The sequence below is a fragment of the Delphinapterus leucas genome, chromosome 14 (genome assembly GCF_059928025.1).
Source record: "Delphinapterus leucas isolate spDelLeu-1000000601 "Yukka" chromosome 14, BTC_Dleu_Yukka2, whole genome shotgun sequence".
In the NCBI taxonomy this organism is placed as follows: Eukaryota; Metazoa; Chordata; class Mammalia; order Artiodactyla; family Monodontidae; genus Delphinapterus; species Delphinapterus leucas.
This window is the reverse complement of record NC_143142.1, coordinates 8,782,398-8,806,759: the sequence shown is the minus strand read 5'-3', so window position 1 is coordinate 8,806,759 and position 24,362 is coordinate 8,782,398. Positions and strand designations below refer to the sequence as shown.

Sequence of the window (24,362 nt, the reverse complement as noted above, 5' to 3'; positions counted from 1 at the left end):
TTTCCCTGTTGGGAAAGCCAGATATCCTAACCTCTCCAGTGTTTTCTCATTGACCTGTACTGCCATTGCCATCACATCCAGGTTCCCACAGGGACCTGGGTCTGTTTGGGGCTCTTTCTTCCTGTTATGCTGATCATATTGCCTATTCTTGTAAGCATACCTGAAAGTTTTCATTATTGAACTTTATAAAAAATGTGATGTCTGGTAGGGTAAGTTGGGCAAAGGAATGGGAGGATATTTGCTTTTTTGCTTTGAAGTCCGTCCGTCTTTAAACAGCTGTCCATAATGTATTTAAAACAGCACTGGCTGAACTTAGGAAAAATCCGCTTGCTGCTCAGACCTTTCCAGGACTGATCTGTGGCATGGAAGGCGGGGTGGGTGGCTTCACTTTTGTGTGAAACTTTGGGTACTTTTACTTTTGCCTTTGCCCTCTCCCCGCCATGCCAACTCTCACCTCTGGGGTTTTAGGTTGTGATGTCTCTGAACCATGGGCTGCTCTTCCAGTATTTACATGAGGGCCCGTGGTGGGTGTTTTGCGACTGGGTGGCAGTACCTCTCCTGTTGGTTACTGCCAACCAGACCACAGTGGCAGGCCTGACGGAATCTGGGGTTTCCTGTTGCCTCACCGGCCCTGAGACCCTGGATTCCAAAAATAAATGCACGAGAAACCACTGTGACCTCATGGTCTGTGCTTGCACGGTGCTCTGAGCACGGGGACTGTCTTCACCCCGTGGCCCGGCCCAGCAGGGGCCCTGCTCCTCCAGAGTGACAGACGGGCCACCTGAGTGCTTCCTCTCTGTCCCCTCCCTTCAGGCAGTCACCCGCAGGGCCAAGGTGGCTCCCGCCGAGAGGATGAGCAAATTCTTGAAGCACTTCACCGTCGTTGGGGATGACTGCCACGCGTGGAACATCAACTACAAGAAGTGGGAGAATGAAGAGGAGGAGGAGGAGGAGCCACCGCCCACACCGGCCTCAGGCGCAGAGGGCAGAGATGCCGATCCTACCGCGGCCCCTGCCCCCGTGCCCAGGCCCCGCCTCGACTTCAGGACCACTTTGAGGAAGCTCTTCAGCGCCCACAGGTTTCAGGTAGGTGGGCAGAGGCCCAAGATGCCTGGGGTGGGGCAGAGCCGTCAGCAAAGAGTCACGAGGGCAGGGTAGGGGCCCTTCTCTGCCACCAGCTTCTTCACTCCACAGACATCTACGGAGCACTGACCATGTGCTGGGCAGGTCCCATGTGGTCTGGGGCAAAGTAAGTCTTAATCCAAAAGTCAGTTAAAGTTCATCACCTGATGAAAATGGATAAACAAAATGTGATCTATCTGTCCTCAGCCATAAAAAGGACTGAAGCACTGACACATGCTACAATTCAGATGAACCTTGTCAACGTGATCCTAAGTGGAAGAAGCCAGACACAAAAGGCCACGTGTCTTATAATTCCATTTATATGAAATGTCAGAACACGTAAATCCACAGAGACAGCAGACTGGAGGGAACGGGAGTGGGGAGTGACTGCTTAATGGATACAGTTTCCATTTGCAGGAATGAAAACATTCCGGAACTAGACAGCGGTGATGGTTGCACAGCCTTGTGAATGTGCTTCATGCCTCTGAACTTTATGCCAGCTTTAAAATAGTTAAAATGGTAAATTTTATGTTATGCAAAATTTACCACACACACACAAAGGAGACCGGGGGCGGGGGGGCATCTCTTCTTTTGTGAAGTGATGCCAAAAATATCTGCCTTGCTTAACCCACCGCCAGCCTCCAGGTGTGGTTATGGGGAGACCCCGAGAGGGAGACGCAGACTTCAAAGAATGGCAAAGGGAATGGGACTTCTACAGGGTTCAATGTCTGTCCCAACATCTGCCGATTTTGAAGGACAAACGCGAGTGGAGTCTGGCCAGCCCTGTCTGAACCCCACCCCACATCCCCGATGTGGGCAGGCAGGTGTCTGGAAGCATGTTCTGAGTCCCAGGAGAAAGCAGGAGGCTCCTTGTCAGCCCAGTCCCTGAACGGAGCCATTTTGGGGTCCCTGCTGCAGGGATAACTACGATAATCCAGCCCCTCCCTAGAGCTAATGTCCCCCCTGGAAGGAGAGAGAAGCAGCCCTTGCCTCTCCCATCACTGACTTTGTTCCATGGTAAAATAGAAAGAAGGAATTATTTTAGTCTTTTTTTTTCCACTCTCGTGTGACTTAGAGAAACAAAGCAGGCAACACAGCACTCCTGACAGCTTAGTGCTTTCCTCTGTGGCTCTGACAGAAGAGAAGACGTGGTGTTAAGTTGTTGGTGTTGAACTCCCAAACCCTCAATTTCAGGAGAGAAGGAAGGAGCCAGCTTCCTTCCAGCTGCAAGGGGAGCCCTTGGGAGGTCCCACCTCTCCTGACCGGGCCCCCCAGGGGCACGTGGCTCTGGGGGAAAGCAGAGTAGAGATGTTTATTCATTCACTCAGCAGTGCAGTCGCTTCTTAGCTTCTACTATGTGCCAGGGGTACAGCAGTGAGTGTGGTGGGCATGTCCCTGCCCTCAGTCTTGGAGGATTAATGGTCCGTGAAGAGGTGGGCATTCCAGTTATCAGACATGCTGGAATCAAGTGGAGAGAAGTCCTCTGTAGGGAAACTGAAGGGGATTCTTGAGAGATATTGGGGGTGGGGGAGACCCGACCTAGGATGTTAGCTGGAGGACGTGTGGCAGAGGAGGTGACATTTCACCTGACACCTCAAGGTTGGGCAGGAGTGAGCTCTGTGGATGGGAGGGGAGGAGCTTCCCAGGCAGAGGGGGCCGTGTTTGCAAAGGTCCGGGGGTCGGAAAGGGTCTTCAGTATTCGAGAATTTAAGAAGGGTCCACATGGCTTATATGTATCCAGTAGAGGGAGAGGAGGCACTGGAAGGCCATCCGTGGGCAGTGGACAGCCATCGTTCTGAGTATGGGGGTGGGGAGGGGTTGACATGAGCAGTTTGTAGAGGGGCCCAGAGTAGAAGCAGGGAGGCCACCTTGGAGTAGGGGTGAGGGTTTAAGGGTTTGATCTCCGCAGATAGAATCAGCATACAGGAAGATTCTGGAATCCCTTTCTTGGGTGCAGTCTCCACCTATTTCCATGGTTTGAGGTGACCAAGGTGACATGATATATAGTTAACTGTTGTCACTTCTCCCACAGAATGGCACAACCAACCAAGGGAGAGAATTTGGGGTGAGTCAGGCCTCTGTGGAAACCATGGACGGACAGGGTAGCTGGGCTAGGGGAGGATGGCCAGGAAGGCCAGGAGCCTCACTTTTATTACCTGCTCACCGGGGCCGGGCCCTCTGCTGAGCGCTCCTCACACATTATCTCACACCATGCTCCCCTTGTCACTCAGGGTAGAAAATGTGGCCAAACCCCAGTTACCCCCTGAAGGAAGCTGAAGCTTAGGGTTAACGCTGAGGCTCAGCGGGGTTGAGAGCTGTGCCCAAGGTCCAGGCTAACGGGGGAGCCGGCCCAGGACTGGTGCCCCACAGTCCACGCTCTGCGCTGCTGCGTGCTGTGGCTAGGCACGGCCATTTTCCAGTGAGATTTGGAATTAACCAGCTTCCCTGAATTCTCAGCATTTTTCTTTGTGATGTGGCTCCCTTCAGAACTAGTACTGCCTTGTGAACTGGCAAATTCAGGGCCTTAGGGATTAGCTCATAGAGGCTGCGGTTGGGACCTGGGCATTATAGTTTGTGACCTTGGGTCTCTCTCTCACTTCTTAAAATTGAGGTGAGATTCACATAAAGTTAATCACTTTAAAGTGAATAATTCAGTGGCATTTATTTAGTACATTCATAATGTTGTCCAACTGTCAACCACTATCTAGTTCCAAAACATTTCCATCACCCCAAAAAGAGATCTAGTACCCATTAAACAATAATCCCCAATCCCTGATAAACACTAGTCTACTTTCTGTCTCTATTGATTTGCCTATTCCGGACATTTCATATAAATGGAATCATAAAATATACGTGGTCTTTTGTGTTGGGCTTCTTTCACTTAGCATAATATTTTCTAGGTTCATCCACATTGTAGCATGTGTCAGTACTTTCATTCTTTTTTTTTTTGCGGTACGCGGGCCTCTCACTGTTGTGGCCTTTCCCGTTGCGGAGCACAGGCTCTGGACGCGCAGGCTCAGCGGCCATGGCTCATGGGCCCAGCCGCTCCGTGGCATGTGGGATCTTCCCAGACTGGGAATATATATATATTATATTCAGTCTGTTTTTAATAACTCTGTTCCTTGGTTTTAGACCAGATGAGCTCTTAGATCCCTTTAGGTCTAAAAACCAAAGAGGGAGGGTGGAAAGAAAGAAGGAAAGAAAGACTTCACCTGAGGCTTGAGTATTTTCTTGGCTGCGTTGGGTCTTTGTTGCTGTGCATGGGCTTTCTCTAGTTGTGGCGAGCAGGGGCTACTCTTCGTTGCAGTGCACGAGCTTCTCATTGCGGTGGCTTCTCGTTGCGGAGCACGGGCTCTAGGCGTGCAGGCTTCAGTAGTTGTGGCACACGGGCTTAGTAGTTGTGGCTCGCAGGCTCAGTAGTTGTGGTGCACAGGCTTAGTTGCTCCGTGGCATGTGGGATCTTCCTGGACCAGGGATCGAACCCACGTCCCCTGCATTGGCAGGCAGATTCTTAACCACTGAGCCACCAGGGAAGTCCCTTGAACCTTTACTAAGCTACTGAATTTGGATTTGTCTGAAAACTTCATTACAAACACTTTGCCGTACAATTTTCACAATAAACCATGTCATCAAATACTTAATTACTGAAATAATTACTACAGGTTGAAATGGTCAAAAGGCTTAATAGTCCACTCTTTATAGGCCTGAACTTGTTTAATTTCACCCTGAAACTGTAGAAACTGCCAAGATAATGGCAGATTAATTTTCAGAGATCAAAATCTATCTACCTGAGAGTGTAAGAGGCAAGGCCCTGGGGGAAGTAAGTGATGGTCCAGTATTTCCAAGGGAAGAGAAGGGTCACGCAGTGTCCTTTGGGGTTCCTCCCGTTGCTGCCATTTCCACCACCACCATGTCATCCCCAGGGTCTCCCCAAATGCCATCACCTCCACCCCACCTTTAATGTCCTCACCATCATCACCACCTCCGTCACCATGACTACCCCCACTGCCATTGATAAGACCACCCACTCAGTTCACCCTGGTCCCCATCTTCCTCCCCCCTCCAGCAGGTCACAAAACCCACCGGATTGTCTTTCCTACAGCAGCTCTTCTCTGTTCTCCAGGAGACGCAGGACTCCCTCCCCCTTCACTCCCAGCGAGCACATGGGAGTTGGGGTGGGTACCTCACGGCTCCAGCCAGAAGCTGTTTCATGGGCACAGTGGACGTCACTCTAACCCAGCTACCTGGAGGAGGCCATATCTCTGAGGCTGCATGTTTTCAATTTTAAATTGCTTATTGAGCATCTGTTCTGGGCATACCCTGGCAAGAGCAATCCCCAGAACTAGAAAAATAAATGCTTTTAGAAACTTTAGTGTATTTTGCCATCTAGGAATTAGCAGTTTGGTTGGAGAGATGCTGGGAAGCAGTGAATTTACGAGTAAGAGAAAGACCAATGGTGACCGAGGGTCAGTCACTGGGCCACACGGAGGCTTTAGGAGGACAGGCACTGCCCAGGGCTGGAAGGAGGGGCTCCTGTCCAGAGGGGCTGGCCCCCAGCAGGCTCCCTGCAGGGCACTCGGGCTGTGGGCAGTGGCCTACCATCCTTGGCGCCTTTCCCCAGTGGGTTCACTCAGGTGTTTCCAGCCCTTAAGGATGAAAGGAGGGTCCCCATTTAGGTCCCATGGTTCCTTGCTTCTTCCCTCGGCCCACAGGTTATCATCATCTGCCTGGTCGTTCTGGATGCCCTGCTGGTGCTCGCCGAGCTCGTTCTGGACCTGAAGATCATCCAGCCGGACAAGAATAACTATGCCGCCAGGGTAGTGTGTCCGCAGCCCTTCGATGTGTTTCACTCTGTGGGTGGGCAGGGTGGGGCAGCACCTGCCTTGGAGTAACCAGGCCTATTTGAGGGTAGTTTGATTGGGTGCTTTCAGTCAAAGAGCAGAGAAAATGTCTTCCTTTCCCAATTATAGATACAAATTTACTACAAGCAGGAAACCTCCTCAAGTCACTTGATGGCTTGAACCTTGAGCTATCCTAGACCACTGAGCTGGAGTTTGTCACTGATTATCAAACCAGGAGCATGATTCCTTCCCATCCCCCAGAGGAAGACGAGCTGTTTTTCCTCCTGTCAACATTCTGACGTGGTCCCTGTGCTGGAGCCATTTGGGGGGGATGTGCCCACCATTTATTCCCTGATTCACAGTTCCTGCCTGAGCCCATCCCAGACATTCGCCCAAAGGGCAGTGGACACACTGAAAATGCATTGTGCGGCCCATCACCAGTAACTGGGGAGAAGGCCAGGGGCTTAAAAGCATCTCCCCACACCCTTTGAAAAAAATTCAGTGGACAATGCAAAAATGTCTTTTCAAATGGTAGAAGAGCAGGGAGAAAATATTAAACCTCCTTCCTACTCGTGGCCCCTTTCACCACGGCAGCCGTTAATGTTTTCTTCTGTGCCAACCCAAGTCCTCCCATAGATGATTATCTTTCCTCTCCCTGTTGTTTAATAGAATCAGTAATATACCTCCTATACTGTCTTGTGCCTTTTTCTTTACTTTTTATTATGAAAAGTGGCAAATATACATTTTGCTGTATTTGCTTTCTTTATATATATACATATCCACAAACACACCCCACACCTATCTATTTTTGTCTGACCATTCAAAAGTAAGTTAGACATCATGGCACTTCACCCCTAAGTACTAAATATCCAAACTGTCCCAAATTTGGTCACTGTGAGCCTCTTCGAGCTGACTGCTCTGTCCTCTTGACATGACTCCATAGCCTTTGAGCGTTTCCTTGTTTTCTGGCCCTGGATGATGTCCCAGCTCATTCGTACTTTCCCTGCCCCAGAATGGAAAAGGTTACTTTAGTGAAGGCTAGTATTTATAAATCAAGATCTGGGAACTCTCTTCACTTACCATCTTACCATCATTTCTAGTCGATACATACAGATCAGCCTTGGTCTTTTGAACAATTGCGTAATGCTCCATGTGGAGATACCATAATGCATTTAACAAGTGCCCTAGTCTAGTGGACGTTTCTGTTGTTCTCCAAACAATGTAGAAAATCTTTTGTTCTGCAAATGATGTTGCAGTAAATATCCTGTGTTTGTGCACGTGTTAGCTTTGCAGGGCCAAAGGGCACGGCAGATGTTTTCAACTGCCATTGCCCCATTGCCCTTCAGAGAGCAACGTGTGTGCTGTTCTCAGCCACAGTCCGGCCCGAGAACAGCTCCTGGTGCTGGCAGGAATTTGGGATTGGTCAAACAAATGGATTCTCTCGGTGACTGGGCAGGGGCATTCAAGGCCAGCTCGTCCGTGTGACCTGCCCCAGCCCATGACAGCCTGAGTCTACTCTGTATCTCCTTGTCCCCTTCAGGTGTTCCACTACATGAGCATTGCCATCTTGACCTTTTTTATGATGGAGATTTTCTTTAAAATATTTGTCTTCCGCTTGGAGTTCTTTCACCACAAGTTTGAAATCCTGGACGCCATCGTCGTGGTGGTTTCCTTCGTCCTCGACGTTGTCCTCCTTTTCCGGGAGCATGAGTTTGAGGCTTTAGGGCTGCTGATTCTGCTCCGCCTGTGGCGGGTGGCCCGGATCATCAACGGTATGTCCCCTGCGCTCCTGGGCTGGGGGGGTGGGGGATGGGACAGTGGGTGGAGCCTGGAAGGGGCACAGAGGCCCTGGTCCTCCTCCTCCTGGCAACCAAGAGAAACATGGTCTGATTTGGTGTCCCACTGTCACCTTTGTGGCTACAAATTGACACCAGGACATGTGCTCTGAGAGGAAGTGCCTGTCTCCTTCAGACTCTCATTTCTATGATTACTGAAAGATGGTTATGGCAAGGGTTAGACTAATCCCTGATCAATCCCTGCCGGCTTGGTTCCCAAAGCACCTTTGTTTTTCATTTGGTGTTTCCTGGAGAGTGTTCTACCAAACCCCATCCCACCTTGGGAGGGGCACCTTCGGAAGGGGAGCAAGGAAGCTGAGAAATGCTGTACACTAGACTCTGCCCCCTTTGAGAAAGTCACAACACGAGTTAGCATGATGAAGGCTCTGAGAACTGTAATTGTTTTCCAAGTTGACCAGTTCAACACTTTGGGAGGAAATAACACCTATGAGCGTGCTGTAGACTCTGGCTCTGGAGGACACACTTGGGGAAATACTGCTTTACCGTATTTCAGGTACAGATCCTCTTCCTCACACACTCTCCGTTGGTGCAGGGAGCCTCCATGTCAGAGAAGCCATTTGTGCTGTGGTTTTATGTGGACCTAGTGACTGGTTAGCAGTTCAGCCATCAGCGAACTAGTCAGAGTTGATCAAATGCCTGTCCTCAGACTTGCCGCATCAGAATCACCCTCGACACTTTAAGTGGAGAGTCTGGTGCGGAGCCCAGAGGGAGGTGTCCGTCTGTGAAGCACTCCCAGGTGACTGGGTGTCCAGCAGGGTTGGGAATCCCTAGACTAGTGCCCAACACGACGGGCTGTGGGTCGCTGTCAGGAGACTGACTGAGCGACAGTGCAGCCTGTTGGAAGCAGGCCCATCCCCTGCTGCGGCCGCCTGCTGTGGTGCCACCTGGCTGGGGAAAGGGCTGTGCGAGCAGCTCTGTCGGGCATGTGGGCTTTGGGGGTGGCCAGTTCAGATCTAGTGATTAAAGTAAAGCCTATTAAGAACCTTTATTTGGGTTCTGTCAAAGGAAATAATGGAGGCTTTTCAGATAATATTTTAGATGCTTATGTCGATTTTTTCATCTAATCTAACAGAAAAATACTCTCTGCAAAGGTTATGTGAGGTAGATAGACCATGACTGATTATAAATGACTCATGAAGCAGTTACTACCCAGTACTCTCACATCACACTGTTGTGAGATTTGTCCATTTTCTTTGTCTAAATGGCAGCGAGGCATATGACTGGCTATTGCCCGTTATTACACTGCTATCAAATTTAGTAGCGTGACTGAAGCAACACAAGGCTAAACCGGATTCAGTGAGACAACCAGGAACACTGTGGACCAGGGACAGCTATTCCCAGGCCTTGTGGGCGCCACACGTGTGGGGGAAGGTCTGGACTCCGTCACTCACACTTGGAAAGGAGCGGAGCGGCCCTACTGCAGCCCAGTCTTTGAGGCTGTGTCTGCAGTGTGGTGTGGGCATTTGGGAGCGGCCCCCCCAAGCTCCCAAGCCAAGATGCAGGTCATTGCCTGACAACTGGCCACAGCTCTGGAGGCAGAAAGTTGGCAAAGTGACAGTCCCAACCCCAAGCTTGAGCATTTCCAGGCTTGCACTTAGTGCCTTTTGAACAACTGCTGCTAAGTAGCAAGACTGTTGTGAACTGCCCCCTACTAAGGAGCTTAACCTTCATCTGGTCAGTGATTATTTTTAAGGATTTCTCACACCAGAAAAGCCAAAGAAGTATTTCACAGCTGGGTACTGAGTAGCTCAGAAATGAAAACTCTGACCCTCCTAGTTCTGATGCCTTTAAGCCATGATGACTGTTTTACTTGTCACCACTCTTCCCAGTTATACATTTGTAAGGAATACAGTTTTTTTCCCAAGGGGCTAAAGTAGAGACCAGTATCATGGAGACCCTCGCAATTATTTTTCAGGGATAATTATCTCGGTTAAGACACGTTCTGAACGGCAACTACTAAGGTTAAAACAGATAAATATACAACTGGCCACCAAGATCCAACACCTTGAATTCAGCTGCTCTGAGAAGGTAAGAAGGTGTCTGGGAAAACGCCCTCTGTGAACACAGATCGTTCCCTCCCTCCAGCACTGAGCTTCTCCAGGCCAGGCCTCTGCTCACTCAGTGCCCTTAGCCCGGAGCCCACTTCCCTTGGTCAGGCCTTCCTTGTCCTTTCGGATTCAGTTTAGGCGTTGCCTCCTTCCCTGCAGCTTTGCCAGGTCTCTCTCCTCACTGCCATCGCTGCTGGGCCCCGGCTGACTGATTGCATGAGGAGTATGGCTTTCATTCAGCTCTGCTTCCCTGTGCGTGTCTGCGGCTCACTGTGTGACTGCCACATCCCTGGTGAGGCTCAGAAGGTAAATTCAGTTATTTGTCTGCTTTTTGTAATAACAGGAACAAGAAATTGAAAGACTTAACAAGCTATTGAGACAGCATGGACTTCTTGGTGAGGTGAACTAGAGGCATACCTGCTCCACCCACCCCAAAGGGAAGACCTGCCTCACGGGCTTGTGACGAGGAAGACAGCCGCCCCTCCTGGGGCCACGCTGGGGAGAGGTTTGCTTTGATGGCTTTGTCTCACTGCTGCCAGCTCGGATTCTGGGGGACACAGTCTTTCAGAGGCTCTATTTCTTCCTTGGTGTGACTGAGAATGTCCCATCCCATTCCCACCCCACACTGTTTAACAAATGTATCATAAACTATATTTTTCTCATGCTGAACACTTGACTCTTGCTTGAAAATGAACAACAAGCTGGACAATTACTAGCTGTATATAAAACTTAATCTCATCAAATGTACAGTTTTCACAGTTCACATGTATATTAAGGAACCAGTGCATCCTTTCATATGACCACTCTGAAAGACAAAAGAGAAAAAAGAGAGCTACCTTAGCTATCAGCACATTCTAGAAAAATATTTTCTATTTCCAAGCTGTTCTAAACAGCTAATCACAATGTCCCCCAAGGGGCTTGTTCTCAAGTACCCAGCCCCTCCTCTGCATCCTCCAACTTTTAGCTGGCTCCACCCAGTTCTGCACCCTGACAACATTTTTCTCAATTACTGTACAATTAATGTATAAAATAAACTCTCTCCTTCCCGCAGGCCCTCCTACTGTATTCTTTCTAGGTTCAACTGCTTGGAATCACTCTGTGGCATCCTATACCAGCCCACTAGCTGGAGAGCAAGCTAGCTCCAGTGCCTGGTACAGAAGTAGCAATTAGACCCAAGACTCCACTGTAACTAACATGACATTTGGGGGAAGATCCCCTCGTGAGGCCTTGTACTCTACTTGCATGATTTTATACAACTTGCTATTTTTGTACTCATTTTAACGGGACCTGAAAAGCCTGAACTAAAAATAATATTTTAGTATATGTGCTGCCGAAGCGAGCACTAAAATAATATTTTAAAAAATAACTCACATTAAAGCAGGGGATGAATAAACTGGATAAACCCTCAACGCCTGCACTACTTCAAGGTCTGTTCTCTTTACGTTCTTCCCAAAGGTGCAACTTGGCTCCCGCGTATGACCTATGTATTGAGAGTACTGGAAATGGCCAAGCCAGACCCCTTCTAAAGTCAAAGCATGTAGAATGAAATTCCCAAAGGGAGAAAAGAGAGGAGGGAAGTGAGTGGAGAGGGGAAGTGTGTCCATCTGGGGTCAACCTCAAGGGTTATACGTATAATAAAGTGGGATGTCTCCAAGGAGCCCTGGGCCCCACACACGCTTGATTAAGCAGGTGTGGTGTAGTTTCCCTATTTAATGACTTACGTCAAACAAATGGGAAGAAGAAATTAAAGGGCAGCCTAGCATTGATGGTTGGCCGAGCTCTGAAGCCTGCCTCTGCAGGTGCAGACACATCCACAAAAGTAACCGCAGTGGAAATAAGAATTGTCCTTTTATTTCCTGAGTTGGTCTGTAATAAAAAAAAATCAGAATGATGCAAGCCCTGCCCTCCAGTGTATTCACCAGGATAACAAAGATGGGACAGACAGCTTTCATTTCCTTCCTCACCCAACCACTGTTGGTTCATGAACCTGGTAGGTACGTGGAGGGCTAATCAGCCATTAGCTCAGAGGAGAGAGACAATTTTCACTCAGGTTGTCCTAACACATCGATGTCATTCACAACTCAAGACAAGAGTTTTAAAAGATCAAGTCTAAACAAGAATGTTAATGTGAATAAAACCCCTGTGTTCAGGGGAGTTTTTTCTCCAAGTAAAAGATAATGACTGCTAAATTGTTTTAAGAATCCAGATTGTTTAAATTTTAATTATCTTTTTTACAAAATAAATTTCACCTATCACAGTTTTGTCTGGACTCGTGTCTTAACCTATACCTTTAAAATTAGGCCTACCTCAGGAAACGAGGATGAAATCAGATTTGCAGTTACATTGACGATTTTAGCCTGTGGGTTCAATAAGGATCCGTATTTAGTCCACTTCACTTCTATAGCCAACACCACTGGGAGCTGGCAAGAATCCTGCAAAACAAAATGCCATTAATCAATTTGAGTATTAAACAACCTCAAGTCAAACTTAATCTGCAGTTCAGAGTTTTAATTACAAAATGTTTCACATATTACAAAATGTTCTGAACAAGAGGATGAATAGACTCTAGAAGTTCAGATAAAAACAGCTTAGAAAAAGCACATATTTTAAAGTACTCAATGCTCCAAAAATATTTTAACACCTAAAGCATAATTTTTCCATCCCTTACCATCTCTAAAGAGGCCAGCATTACCTGGCAGCTGTGGTAACCACAATACCCAACTGTGGAACCTCCAGGGCCTTAACAGCTCTAACTGCACCTGCCTGTTTACATCTACCTCAGAGATACTTCAGGAGCGAAGTTGGCACGGGAGGAGGGGGGAGAGGGAGAACGGTATTATTGACAGAAATTAAACCCGACTGCATATCATGTTAAAATGCACTTAGAGGAAATTTAAGTGCTTCCTTGTCACTTATCTGATTTCATCAGTTGGCAATTAAGATGCTACATTGGGGTATACAGGCGGCATCTTACGCTGTCACAGATGTTAGCTCTCCGTCTGCACCGAGAGCACTGGTGCCACAATGAAGCTGCCCGAGTTCAGGCTAGACGCTGGGACCTGGGCCTGAGGCCTCTGCCCAGGACCCCTGTTTGCTCAGCCCCAAGGGGAAAATGGGCGAGGGGGCCTTCCAGACCTCTTTCCTGCCTTTACAGTCTCATCAATTGGCAAATGTAATAATGTTGAAGCTGCCCAACGGGGAGATGGAGTTCCACTGGAGTATTCTACTTTTGTGGTGAAATTTTTCCACAATAAAAAGTTTAAAAAAATACATCTCTTTAGGGCATGAAAAGCTAGCAGGCCTGCTAAATTTGGTGCCTGCCAAAAAGGCACGGGTGGAATTCCTTGGCTTAAAACTGCCTTTTAAGAAATTTGCAAGCTGAAAAATCCTTGAGAATATCCTGTTATTAGGAAAAGATGCAACACGCAGCTGGTATCAACTGAGCTTAGCAGATGCTCTCGTGCTGGCTATGCCTAGAAGGCTGGTACAAAACCCGTTCCAGGCCCTCTGAGCTCCCTCACCAGCACAGACCCCAGCAGTGCTAGTGTCTGCACTGCTGCCCCTCTCCCCTCAACCTATGTCTTCCCTTCTGAGGGATAAGTAATAATTGGATGTCTTAACCATCTCTGAGAAACTAGAAGCAATTTGCCTGGTTCACTGAGGCAGCAGAGCTGAGCCAAGACTTAGGTGAACAGCAGGGACTGAGTAACCACGGGTCCCTGCTGGGGGCTCGGTGGGGAGGGCGGGATCGGAGCTAGTCCTCACCCCCATTATCCCCACGCTATAAATGTGCTAAGCAGGTAAAGAGAGGCCTGAAGAAACTGTGACAAGAAAAAGCCGGGCAATTAAAGGATAAGATGGGGAGCACGCCTGCGGTGACGGGGGCTAGCCCACACTCTGACTGCTGAGACAAAAGAAAAAGGTGGGCAGAAGAACCGCACGTGATCCAGAACCTATTTGGAGGACGTCAACTTCCATTAAACTCTTCTGGGAACTTTAGAATTGAAAGCTCTGACATGTGGACTGCTTTTATAGACCAGGGAACAACGGATGGGACAGCTGTGCAGACGGAAGTCTTGTTGAAACAGTTCTGACATTTACCTATCATATCACAATGCCTAGAGAAGACCTTACATAACACCAACAAGGAATAGCATGGTGACTGGTAGTGGTTTCCATTTATGGAGTGACCACTAGGCACCATGAATGTTACCTCATTTAACTCTCAACAAGTCCATGAGGTCAGTAATATAGCTATCAGATGAGGAAACAGAGGCTCAAACCTGTAAAACCACTGGCCAAAGGCGACAATGCTAACTAGGGGCAAAATCAGTGTTCAAGATCCAGGCTCATCTAACGACAAAGCCCAAGCTCCTACCCAGAGCCCCCCACCGCCAGCTCCCCCACTGCCTCTACCTCCCCACAGTGAGGGGCATGTTGGAGAAACCACTAGCATGTGGCCTTCAGCTTCTCCCCCTTTACCTTCATGTGGGACGTCTGGGTGATGAAGTGGACGGGTACCCAGTCCAGCACATCCTGGGCCTGAGAATTTCCAAAAGGGGCCACATAATCTGGGAAGCCCTGGCCCTTCAGCAGGCTCTCCACCTTCTGTGCTACCAGCCTACACGTGATAGCTTTGGTCAGTCTTTTGGGAAAGAAAACAAGGTCAACCGAATGAGGTGATTGTTCAGACCTGCAGTCTTTTTTTTTTTTTTTTTTAAATAAGTGTCAGGGTCATATTTTATTTTGACATTTCTCTGGTACACAAAAAAGTACTAAAAAATGAGAGACAAGGTATTAGCCTTTATGTTACAACTGCGAAATGCATCACTTTAATACAGTGTTAGTACCCATAACATCTCTGATTATAGAATATCGTACCTGCAGTTTTTACAGCCCTCAACAACACGCATATTCTCTCTAGTTTCTTTTCTCACTCTCTAAAAGGGGATTTTTTGAAGTGAAAGTGTCTCTCACTTTGTGAAATCTTGGTTGGCCAGGGAGATGAATCCAAAACAATGTTTCCCAAACTGTATTCCATGGAGAGGCTCTGTACAAGAAGGGTTCCATGGCCAAAAATTTGGGAACTATTGCATATCCATGTCCCCCCTGAAGTACACTGGTGTACTGAAGACTCTGAGAAGTGCTTACTTAGTAAGGAATCATGTTTTTAACTTTAATTTGGTGTTTCCCAAACATACTGGACCACAGACTTACCCCTACTGACATGTTATGGAAATGTATCCCATGGAACCCTCTTTGAGAAATGCTAGTCTAAAGCAATCAGAATGATGTAAATGGTGAATATTGGTCTAACCAAAATAATGATGTAGATACCCTGGGGAGACATAAGGATGGGAAGTGAGCGGGTGGTGGGGTAGGGGATCAAAGGAGAAAGAGCCAAATCTTCATCCTCCACAGTGGAAGCTCAATAAATAAAAAAAGTCATAATAAAATAGATAAGCAACAAGGACCTATTGTATAGCAAAGGGAACTATGTTCAATTGCTGTAATAACCTATAACGGAAAAGAATCTGAATCTGAAAAGAATATAACTGAATCACTTTGCTGTACACCTGAAATTATAAATCAACTATACTTGAATAAAAAAATTAAAATTAAAAATAAATAAGTCATAAAACCAAAAAAATCAAGAAGTAGCATTACGTGTGGGTTATTTAAATATTTGGGGGTAAATTTCCAAAAAATCAGCTGTAAGAGTTGCAAGTGATTGTCTCTGGGATGGGGGAAATGAAGGTAAGAACTGCTGTCTTTAGAACAAGCCATGAAGAGCTGTTTGACATTTTACATTATGTTTGATAATAAAAAGATAAATTAAAAACAGATCACATTCAGGCTGCCTCTCATTGGGTTTGTTGTGCTGAGTACATTAAAATTCAGAAATAAAGGAAGGACTTTCAGAGAACATATTTTTGCTATGAACTCAAGAGCTATGCCACCTTAGAAACAAAACATACGAAGCCTTGAGATGTTTACTCTGCCATATTTGATAAGCGCAAGGGTTGTAACACTTTCCTTTGAATCATGACAAATGGTTTACGGTTATGAGAATTAAAATTAGAAAACCAAAACTACATCATTGTAAGTTATTGTTACTGTTGCTACTACCCACTAATAATAATGCTAATGAGCCTGTCAGCTGATGCAGAGTTCTGATTAAAATGCGAAGGGTAAGAATGCTTTGTTTTCTGATCAACACAAATGGGCTCCAACAGAAGCAAGTTACTCTCTTACCTGAGTTTACAGCCAGATTGCATGTTGTAACCAAATAATACTGGGGTCCGGATCCCCGCTATTGCTAAGCAGTCTTGCTCAGCTGTGCTACGAAGAAGAGTAAGTTGTCCGAATCTGTTCGTGGTCTGCATAATCCCAGACATTCACAGAAGGTTAAGGGAGTTGCCCAGTACTAAAGCAGCTGATTCTTAGGAGATGGTGTCATATGAGTCACATGAGAGACCCAAATATCCCTCTCTCTAGGTCTCGGGAATTTTGACAGTTATTTCGCAGAAGAAGGCAAAAAATAGTTATAACTATTTTCTTTGATTAGGAGATCCTCAGGAGAAAACTTCTCAGAAACAGGCCCTTCAAAATTAACTCCAAATTTTCAAAATCACTCAATTTGTTTAAGAGTCTCTGTTTAAGTATAAAATTAAATACCTCTAAATGTCTGTCAAGCTTTCTGTCTTAAGATTTTCACTGTAAGACACTGACAGTCTCCTGCGCTGTACTGCTCCACACTGTCAGGCTCCACACAGCCCTACCTGCTGTGCAGGCAGAGCCACCCACAGGAAGCTCTGGCGAGAGTCCAGCCCTCAGGACTCTCAGCAATAAGAAGTGCAGCCCACACACATGGACAGGGAAATCAAGCTTCTCTATGGTGCCAAAAGGATATCCCTTCTGAGGCTGAAATCCAGCAGCTAACGGGAGTCCCACAACATAACCAGGGTTTCCACTGAGAGGAACTGGCTTTGTATTTTGCTGAAAGACAATGCAGAAATGCCCCAAGTAATTCTTTTTTTTTTTTTTTCAGTACGCGGGCCTCTCACTGTCGTGGCCTCTCCTGTTGCGGAGCACAGGCTCCGGACGTGCAGGCTTAGCGGCCATGGCTCACGGGCCTAGCTGCTCCGCGGCATGTGGGATCTTCCCGGGCCGGGGCACGAACCCGTGTCCCCTGCATCGGCAGGCGGACTCTCAACCACTGCGCCACCAGGGAAGCCCAGTAATTCTCATTTTAATAAGGAAATGGCAGAGAGAAAATGAAATGGTTTTCATAATGTGGGATTACCAACCAATAAAAGAATCTCTCTCCCTACTCAGAACTATAAATATATCTGCTGAGTGTAGGAGTACATCATGCTGTAAAAGAACAAGCTCACATGGAAGAGCATCTTATTCCCAAACGGAAAAGATACAAGGACTCTGGCTTGATTTCATTACAAGCTCCACAGGATACATGCAAGCCCTTTGTTCCATACAAATGGTTAGAAGTGGTAATACTTCTAATTTGATTTTTTTTTTCCCCACTAAGTCATGATTTCTTTATACTTGGCAATTACATACTTATACAAAACTGATCAAACTTACCTGAATAAAGTAAATTTCAAACTTTTGTTGGAATGGAACCATTGCACTGCTAACCGCTCCCAGAAGAACAAAGACATCAGCTTTTATTATCTCACCTGCATCTGTATACGTGAGGCTATACTTCACCTAAAAAACAAAATGATACTTCAAATACACCTGTTTCCAATAAATTTCTGTAGCTATATTAATAACTCAGATAAAAAAACATGTATCTAGGAGGCAAATCCTTTCCCACTTCTCCACGTGTTAAAGCTTTTCTCTCCTGTCCAATTGGATTATGGGAAGTGTTACCTCAGCATCAGCCTCAGCTGACAGACAGGGGCATCTAAGCCTTTCTGTGCCCAATAACATAAGTTCCAAATCAGCTGGTCTGAGCAGAATGTAATCAGCCTATCTGTGCAGATAAATGTGCTAAAACAACAGCAGCGGGACTTCCCTGGTGGTCCAGTGATTAAGACTCTGCACTCCCAATGCAGGGGCCCAGGTTTGATCCCTGGTCAGGGAACTACATCCTGCATGCCGCAACTAAAGGAGCCCGCATGCTGCAACTAAAAGATCCTGCATGCCACAACTAAAAGATCCCACATGCCACAATGAAGATCCTGTGTGCCGCAACTAAGACCCAGCGCAACCAAATAAATAAATATTAAAAAAAAAAACCATGGGGCTTCCCTGGTGGCACAGTGGTTGAGAATCTGCCTACCAATGCAGGGGACACGGGTTTGAGCCCTGGTCTGGAAGGATCCCACATGCCATGGAGCACCTAGGCCTGTGAACCACAACTACTGAGCCTGCACGTCTGGAGCCTGTGCTCCGCAACAAGAGAGGCCGCGATAGTGAGAGGCCCGCGCACCGCGATGAAGAGTGGCCCCCGCTTGCCACAACTAGAGAAAGCCCTCGCACAGAAACGAAGACCCAACACAGCAAAAATAAATAAAATAAATTAATAAACTCCTACTCCCAATATCTAAAAAAACCCAAACAAACAAACACAATAACAGCAGCAACAACAAATTTTGATGTATCCTTGTAAGTTACTAGGTTTGTGTTGAAAAATCACACAATTATTTCAGAGACAAAGAAGCGACCTCTGATGAGACAGGATAAAGGGAAGTAGGAGGCCAAGACAAGAAAAGTGATACCATCGGATGGCCAGAGCCCCCTTTGGAGGGCGTCCAGTTACCCCTCAGCACCACGCAGCTTGAGTCACCCACAAACAGAGCAAACTTTCAAAGCCAAATTGGTCACCTACCTCAAGGATGATGTTAGTGCAAATTTTATCATGCCCAGCCTCGACAAGAACCAGCGGCCTCAATACATCAGTGTCAGTGTCTTCCAGTCGGGTTAGCGTTTTATTTAGAGATTGAATGATGATGGACTGAACAGTGATAGGGACCTGCAAAGTAAAGTCCTGGATTACTAAAGACACACCACAACAGAGGTGAATGGGTTAAAATAACGAAAAACTTGAAACACACCTCCACAGACACACCGCCAAGAAGGGAAAAGTGTGCTATAGAACAATATGCATACTAGAATTCCACATTTGCAAAAACACAGATATTTATATGTAAACACATGAATACATTCACAAAGAAAATATCTGAGAAGGATATACTCAAAATGTTAAGTGATTGCCTCTGGAAACATATTCACACAAAAACGTGTACACAAATGTTCACAGCAGCATTCTTAATAGCCCCAAACTGAAAATAACCCAGTTGTCATTCATCAACTGATGAATGGATAAATAAAATGTGGTCTATCCATACAAAAGAATATCATAAATAAAAAGAATCATCTATAAAAAGGAAAGAAGCACTAACACATGCTACAACATAGACGAATCCTGAAAACACTGTGCCGAATGAAAGAAGCCAGACACAAAGGACCACGTACTACATGATCCCGTCTATAGGAAATGTCCAGAATAGGCAAATCCATAGAGACAGAAAGTAGATTAGCGGTTGCCAGGGGCTGGGGGAGAAGGTTGGGGTAGAATGAAGGGTGACTGCTAATGAGCACAGGGTTTCTTTTTGGGGTGGTGAGAATGTTCTGGAATTAGATGTTGGTGATGATTGCATAACCTTGTGAATATACCAAAAACCACTGAATTGTACACTTTAAAATGGTAAGTTTTATAGTACGTGAATTATATCCCAAACACACACACACACACACACACACACAAACTCCCATCACACCATCAAATGCACACATACACTCTCACCTCCAAACCACAGCTCCTACTGATAAACACACTCACTGTATACACGCACGTGCACATTCTTCACACAATCCCAGGGTCCATCCTCCTAAAGCCCCACAACCTCTCTGAATATATGCTTGACCCAGTTTACACACAACTTCTACACACACCCTTATACACGCACACAATGGGTGGTGGGATCATGGGTAAGAAAAACAGAGACAAACAAATTTTTAAAGCAAAATCAGGAAGCCCTGGTTAGACCAATGCTATATATATATATATATATTTTTTTTTGCAGTACGCGGGCCTCTCACTGTTGTGGCCTCTCCCGTTGTGGAGCACAGGCTCCAGACGCGCAGGCTCAGTGGCCATGGCGCACAGGCCTAGCCACTCCGCGGCATGTGGGATCTTCCCGGACCAGGGCACGAACCCGTGTCCCCTGCATCGGCAGGCGGACTCTCAACCACTGCGCCACCAGGGAAGCCCTAGACCAATGCTATTAAAGGACATTTTTCACTTATGGCCATTGCCAGCAGAGTGACAAAGCACCAAGCAATCCTTTAAATGGCTCAAACCTGTAGATATTTTGGCGTCTTTGTACCATGAGACAAGTCTGATGTTTGCTCTGAATGCCTGCTCTTAGAAACCACTGTTTAGGAAGGAACCTAATTTATATCTAGTTGTTCATATTGCTCTGAACTTTGCCCTCAACCATGTACTATGTTGTTTATAATTCAAAATTATTAAGTATTTAAGCTGTAATTTTATAGATAAACAAGAAGTTCTTATGTACTGCTCCCATGACCATGAAGACCGGCAACTATCCTTGTAAGTCAAACCTCTAATATAAGAACGTGACGTGGTTCAGAAGCAAAGACTAGATGTCATGTGATGGAGTCGCAGGAGGGCAACAGCAGTCACCACAACGTCCTCTGCATAACAAGTCGCACCACTGGGTTTAAGAGTTATGCAGGGGGCTTCCGGTGGCGCAGTGGTTGAGAGTCCGCCTGCCGATGCAGGGGACACGGGTTTGTGCCCTGGTCCGGGAAGATTCCCACATGCCGTGGAGCAGCTGGGCCCGTGAGCCATGGCCGCTGAGCCTGCGTGTCTGGAGCCTGTGCTCCGCAACAGGAGAGGCCACAACAGTGAGAGGCCCGCATACCGCAAAAAAAAAAAAAAAAAAAAAAAAGAGTTATGCAGGGAGTCCCATGCTACCGGTTAATTAGCTCTTAAGCAAGTCATCAAAAGATAACCCTGGATTCCTTTAACTGAACATGCCCTGATTCAGCAATGATACTGTGTTCTAAGAAAGTGCACACCGTTCCATATCCTCTGATGGAGCCATTCCCATGGTGTGTGGGTGTGGCTGGCAGAAACTGAAGGGTTCAGTTGGCTTTGTAAAGACTGATGGATGAGTGTAAGTGGCAAGAGCTGCACTAGTATATCACCATCCACTGGACCAGACACAAGAATGAAAATGGTATGGCTCTTCTGGTTTCCTGAATGTCCTATTCAATCATATCCCATTCCCAAACTACCCACTGGCAAAGGAGTAAAGCATACTTAACAATGAAACTACAGGGCCATGACAATCCTTCATTGATGGTTCAATAGATATTGACAATAATTCCAAGCAATCACAATGGGCTTCCATTAATGGGGAGACTGGATCCGATTTTTATATTCCTCATCCTCTAACAGACCTTGGAAGCTGCATTTTAAAAGAATTTAAACACATCCCTGATATTAGTTGATACTCTTCGGAGCACAAGCTTTAGTGTCACACAGATCTGAGTCGGAAGTCGCAGTCTGCCACTTCCTGACTGTGTGGCCATAGGACGTAAAGAGAGAACGTGTGGGAAACTTCCAAACTCAGGGCTTGGCACACAGTAGAGCTAGTCCAATGTCATGGTTAAGAATAAGGTCTCTGGAGCCAGACAGCTTGGTTTCTTGTCCCAGCTCTGCCTCTTCCCCGCTGTGTAGCCTTGGGCAAACTAAGTCATCTCTTTGTGACTCACATGCCAGAGTGCCAACAACAGGACCTACCTCCTAGAACCACTGGGTCAACTAAAGGACTGCAGACACACATACACTTGGAACAGTGCCCGGCACATAGTACGTGCCTTTGAGTAACGTCCTATTATCCCTCACAATAGGTCTTCCCTTCTTGATTGAATCAATCCTTAGTCATTCATTCAATTAACACATAACCCACTGAGTGCCCAGTACCTCCTAGGCACCATCTTAGTACCAACACTATATGGCGTACAGGGCAGTTGTCCCCACAGACAGTTCAAGCTTTGAATGCTATAATAAAAGCACTTTTTAGTGGCTGGAAGTATTTGAGAGCTAGTCTATTATATGACTTTCAAACTGGGTCCCTGGGAGCTGTAGGGTTCCTCACAGGGACCAAAAAAGGAGAAAGATGGGGAGGTCAGGCAGGTAAAGGGCTTCGGACCCCACCCATGCTCCAACTAGGCGCTTTGTTTTTTGGGTTTTTAAAAAAATTAATCAATTTATTTTTATTTATTTGTTTTTGGCTGCACTGGGTCTTCGTTGCTGTGCATGGGCTTTCTCTAGTTGCGGCGATAGGGGGCTACTCTTCGTTGCAGTGCACGGGCTTCTCACTGCAGTGGCTTCTCTTGTTGTGGAGCATGGGCTCTAGGCACGTGGGCTTCCGCAGTTGCAGCACGCAGGCTCAGTAGTTGTGGCTCACGGGCTCTAGAGTGCAGGCTCAATAGTTGTGGTGCACAGGCTTAGTTGCTCCACGGCATGTGGGATCTCCCCGGACCAGGGCTCGAACCCGTGTCCCCTGCATTGGCAGGCGGATTCTTAACCACTGCACCATCAGGGAAGCCCCAACTAGGGGCTTTGGATTCAATCCATGCTACACACTAGGGAAGGCTCTCCCTTCTTTCACTTGAAGAAGCACTATAACTGAAATAAGTTTGAAAGCACCTTCACAGATGAGGAAATCCAGGCCCACACACAGTATTGTGAAGTCCAAAGTCACACAACCATTCCTTTCCAAATGTCTACCTCAAACATGTTTGTGTCCAGAGACGTAATGAAATCAATCACAGTGGGTACTGCTGTCCGCAGCGCTTCCTGCGTGCTAGTTGCTGCACCAAGCACCGAGTCTTACATTATGTGCATTCTCTCCCTCGAGCCTTACATCAAGCCTCTGGAGCAGAGACCTACCATCCACTTGCAACTGGGGAGACTGAGGCATATGTCACACAAGAAAACAAAAGCAAAGCTGACTTTTGAACCAAGGGCAACCAATTCCACAGGCTCTGGAAGACTACAACAAGGCCACTGCCTTGGCCTCCTTGGGGACTGTATTCACAGGCAGGCACAGGGTGCAGCCCCAAGAGTAAGAGGTAGATCCACCATACTTCTCTCTGACATATCTGCAAAGAGACCGTGGCCTCCTGACCACAGCTCTATAGGGCCCCTGAGCTGGGGCCATAAGGCTTGGAATAGAACCCACCTGCAACTCAACACTGGAAGCTACACTGAGAGTGCTCACCTCCTACACAGGTGTGTACATTCACTGGGCAAAAGGTTTCTTTCTATCTTCTACACTGGACAGGCAGAATCCTGGGAGCTAGCCAGCTCTCCTGACAAGAGGCCAAGAAGATATCAAGGGATGCCCTGAAAGCACAGAAGCCAATCACACCCATTGTCAGTCAAGACTGCTACGTCATTTAAACATGAACAAGTGTGGACTACAAAAACTAAGGAATTTGAAAATCTGATCCTTTTGTGATAGCAAAAGGATGGTCTACTAAGGAGTTTCCCTATTTCATTTCTGCTTGCTTTTTGGCAAATGTTTTTGTTATTGGCAGTAAGGTACCCTTCTGACCATAAGTGTATTCATTTCAAACGCTCCGAAGTAAGACAATAATTCCATTAAGTACTCTTACCTTTGTTCCTGAACCAGGCACCTAGATAAAAAGAACAACAAATTTTGTTAAGTACAACAAAAAGAAGCATTTTTATTGCTTTTTCAGACCGTGGGTTAAAGGGCACATTCATCTTATTAAAGACTTCTCAAAGAGGAAAACAGAATTTCCTTAATCAAGACTTGCCACCTATATATTTTTGTATCTGTGTCATAATAACTTTACATTTCCCTTCTATATTCATTTCCTTCAGATTGGGAGCTCAGGAGACCAGCCCAACAGAGCTAGTCTCAGGAAGCCTCCACGCTTCAGTGTAATTGTGCAGTATTTTCCATATGGTCATCAGTGACATAACACTGTAGGGAAGACATGGCTCCCATCCTCCTGGTCACTTGCGCCACACCTGTCCTCATCGGAAGGACACCACTGCCTGCCCAGGCAATGTCCAGTCTCCTAAGTGGCCTTCCTGCCTGTAGCCCGAGCCCCCTCGGGGCCAGGCTCCTTTCCTCCCCAGCACAGCTGGAACTCTTTTCCTAAAGGGCTCCACCTCCCTTCATTCCTGTCCCCACGCCGCCAATCCCACTTCTCTAACCCCAAGATGCCCTATTAGGCTAATGGGAGCTTTGGGGAGGGGGATGAGTGGACGTGGGGCGGGGGGGCTAAGCTGAAAAAGAACTGTGCCTGCACGCCTGAGGGACTGCTTCCAGGACAACTGTGAGAAGTCACACGAATTGGAAGAATTCACAGGCATAGATGGCTGACTTGGAGGA

The 24,362-nt window shown here is 46.8% G+C and overlaps 2 protein-coding genes across 7 annotated transcripts in view; one reads left to right on the top strand and one right to left on the bottom strand.

Moving 5' to 3' along the window:
- Positions 1-12,124, top strand: part of HVCN1 (hydrogen voltage gated channel 1) — a 29,928-nt gene extending 17,804 nt beyond the window's left edge. For all 3 annotated transcript variants that reach the window (XM_022597771.2, XM_022597769.3, XM_022597770.3), the window contains 5 exons: positions 814-1,086; positions 5,835-5,939; positions 7,504-7,735; positions 9,735-9,847; positions 10,211-12,124. In XM_022597771.2, the coding sequence (XP_022453479.1) occupies positions 814-1,086; positions 5,835-5,939; positions 7,504-7,735; positions 9,735-9,847; positions 10,211-10,276 (789 nt within the window). In that variant the 3' untranslated portion in view covers positions 10,277-12,124. The remainder of the gene's footprint in view (positions 1-813; positions 1,087-5,834; positions 5,940-7,503; positions 7,736-9,734; positions 9,848-10,210) is intronic.
- TCTN1 (tectonic family member 1) overlaps positions 3,759-24,362 on the bottom strand; it is a 35,847-nt gene continuing 15,243 nt past the window's right edge. For 2 of the 4 annotated variants that reach the window (XM_089894477.1, XM_089894480.1), the window contains exons 7-14: positions 23,614-23,634; positions 18,725-18,868; positions 17,473-17,598; positions 16,123-16,247; positions 14,350-14,512; positions 12,174-12,299; positions 11,589-11,733; positions 3,759-10,672 (exon numbers count right to left, since the gene is read on the bottom strand). In XM_089894477.1, the coding sequence (XP_089750603.1) occupies positions 11,590-11,733; positions 12,174-12,299; positions 14,350-14,512; positions 16,123-16,247; positions 17,473-17,598; positions 18,725-18,868; positions 23,614-23,634 (849 nt within the window). In that variant the 3' untranslated portion in view covers positions 3,759-10,672; position 11,589. Of the gene's footprint in view, positions 11,734-12,173; positions 12,300-14,349; positions 14,513-16,122; positions 16,867-17,472; positions 17,599-18,724; positions 18,869-23,613; positions 23,635-24,362 lie in introns of those variants that run through there. The other 2 variants (XM_089894478.1, XM_089894479.1) reach the window with 2 other exon arrangements.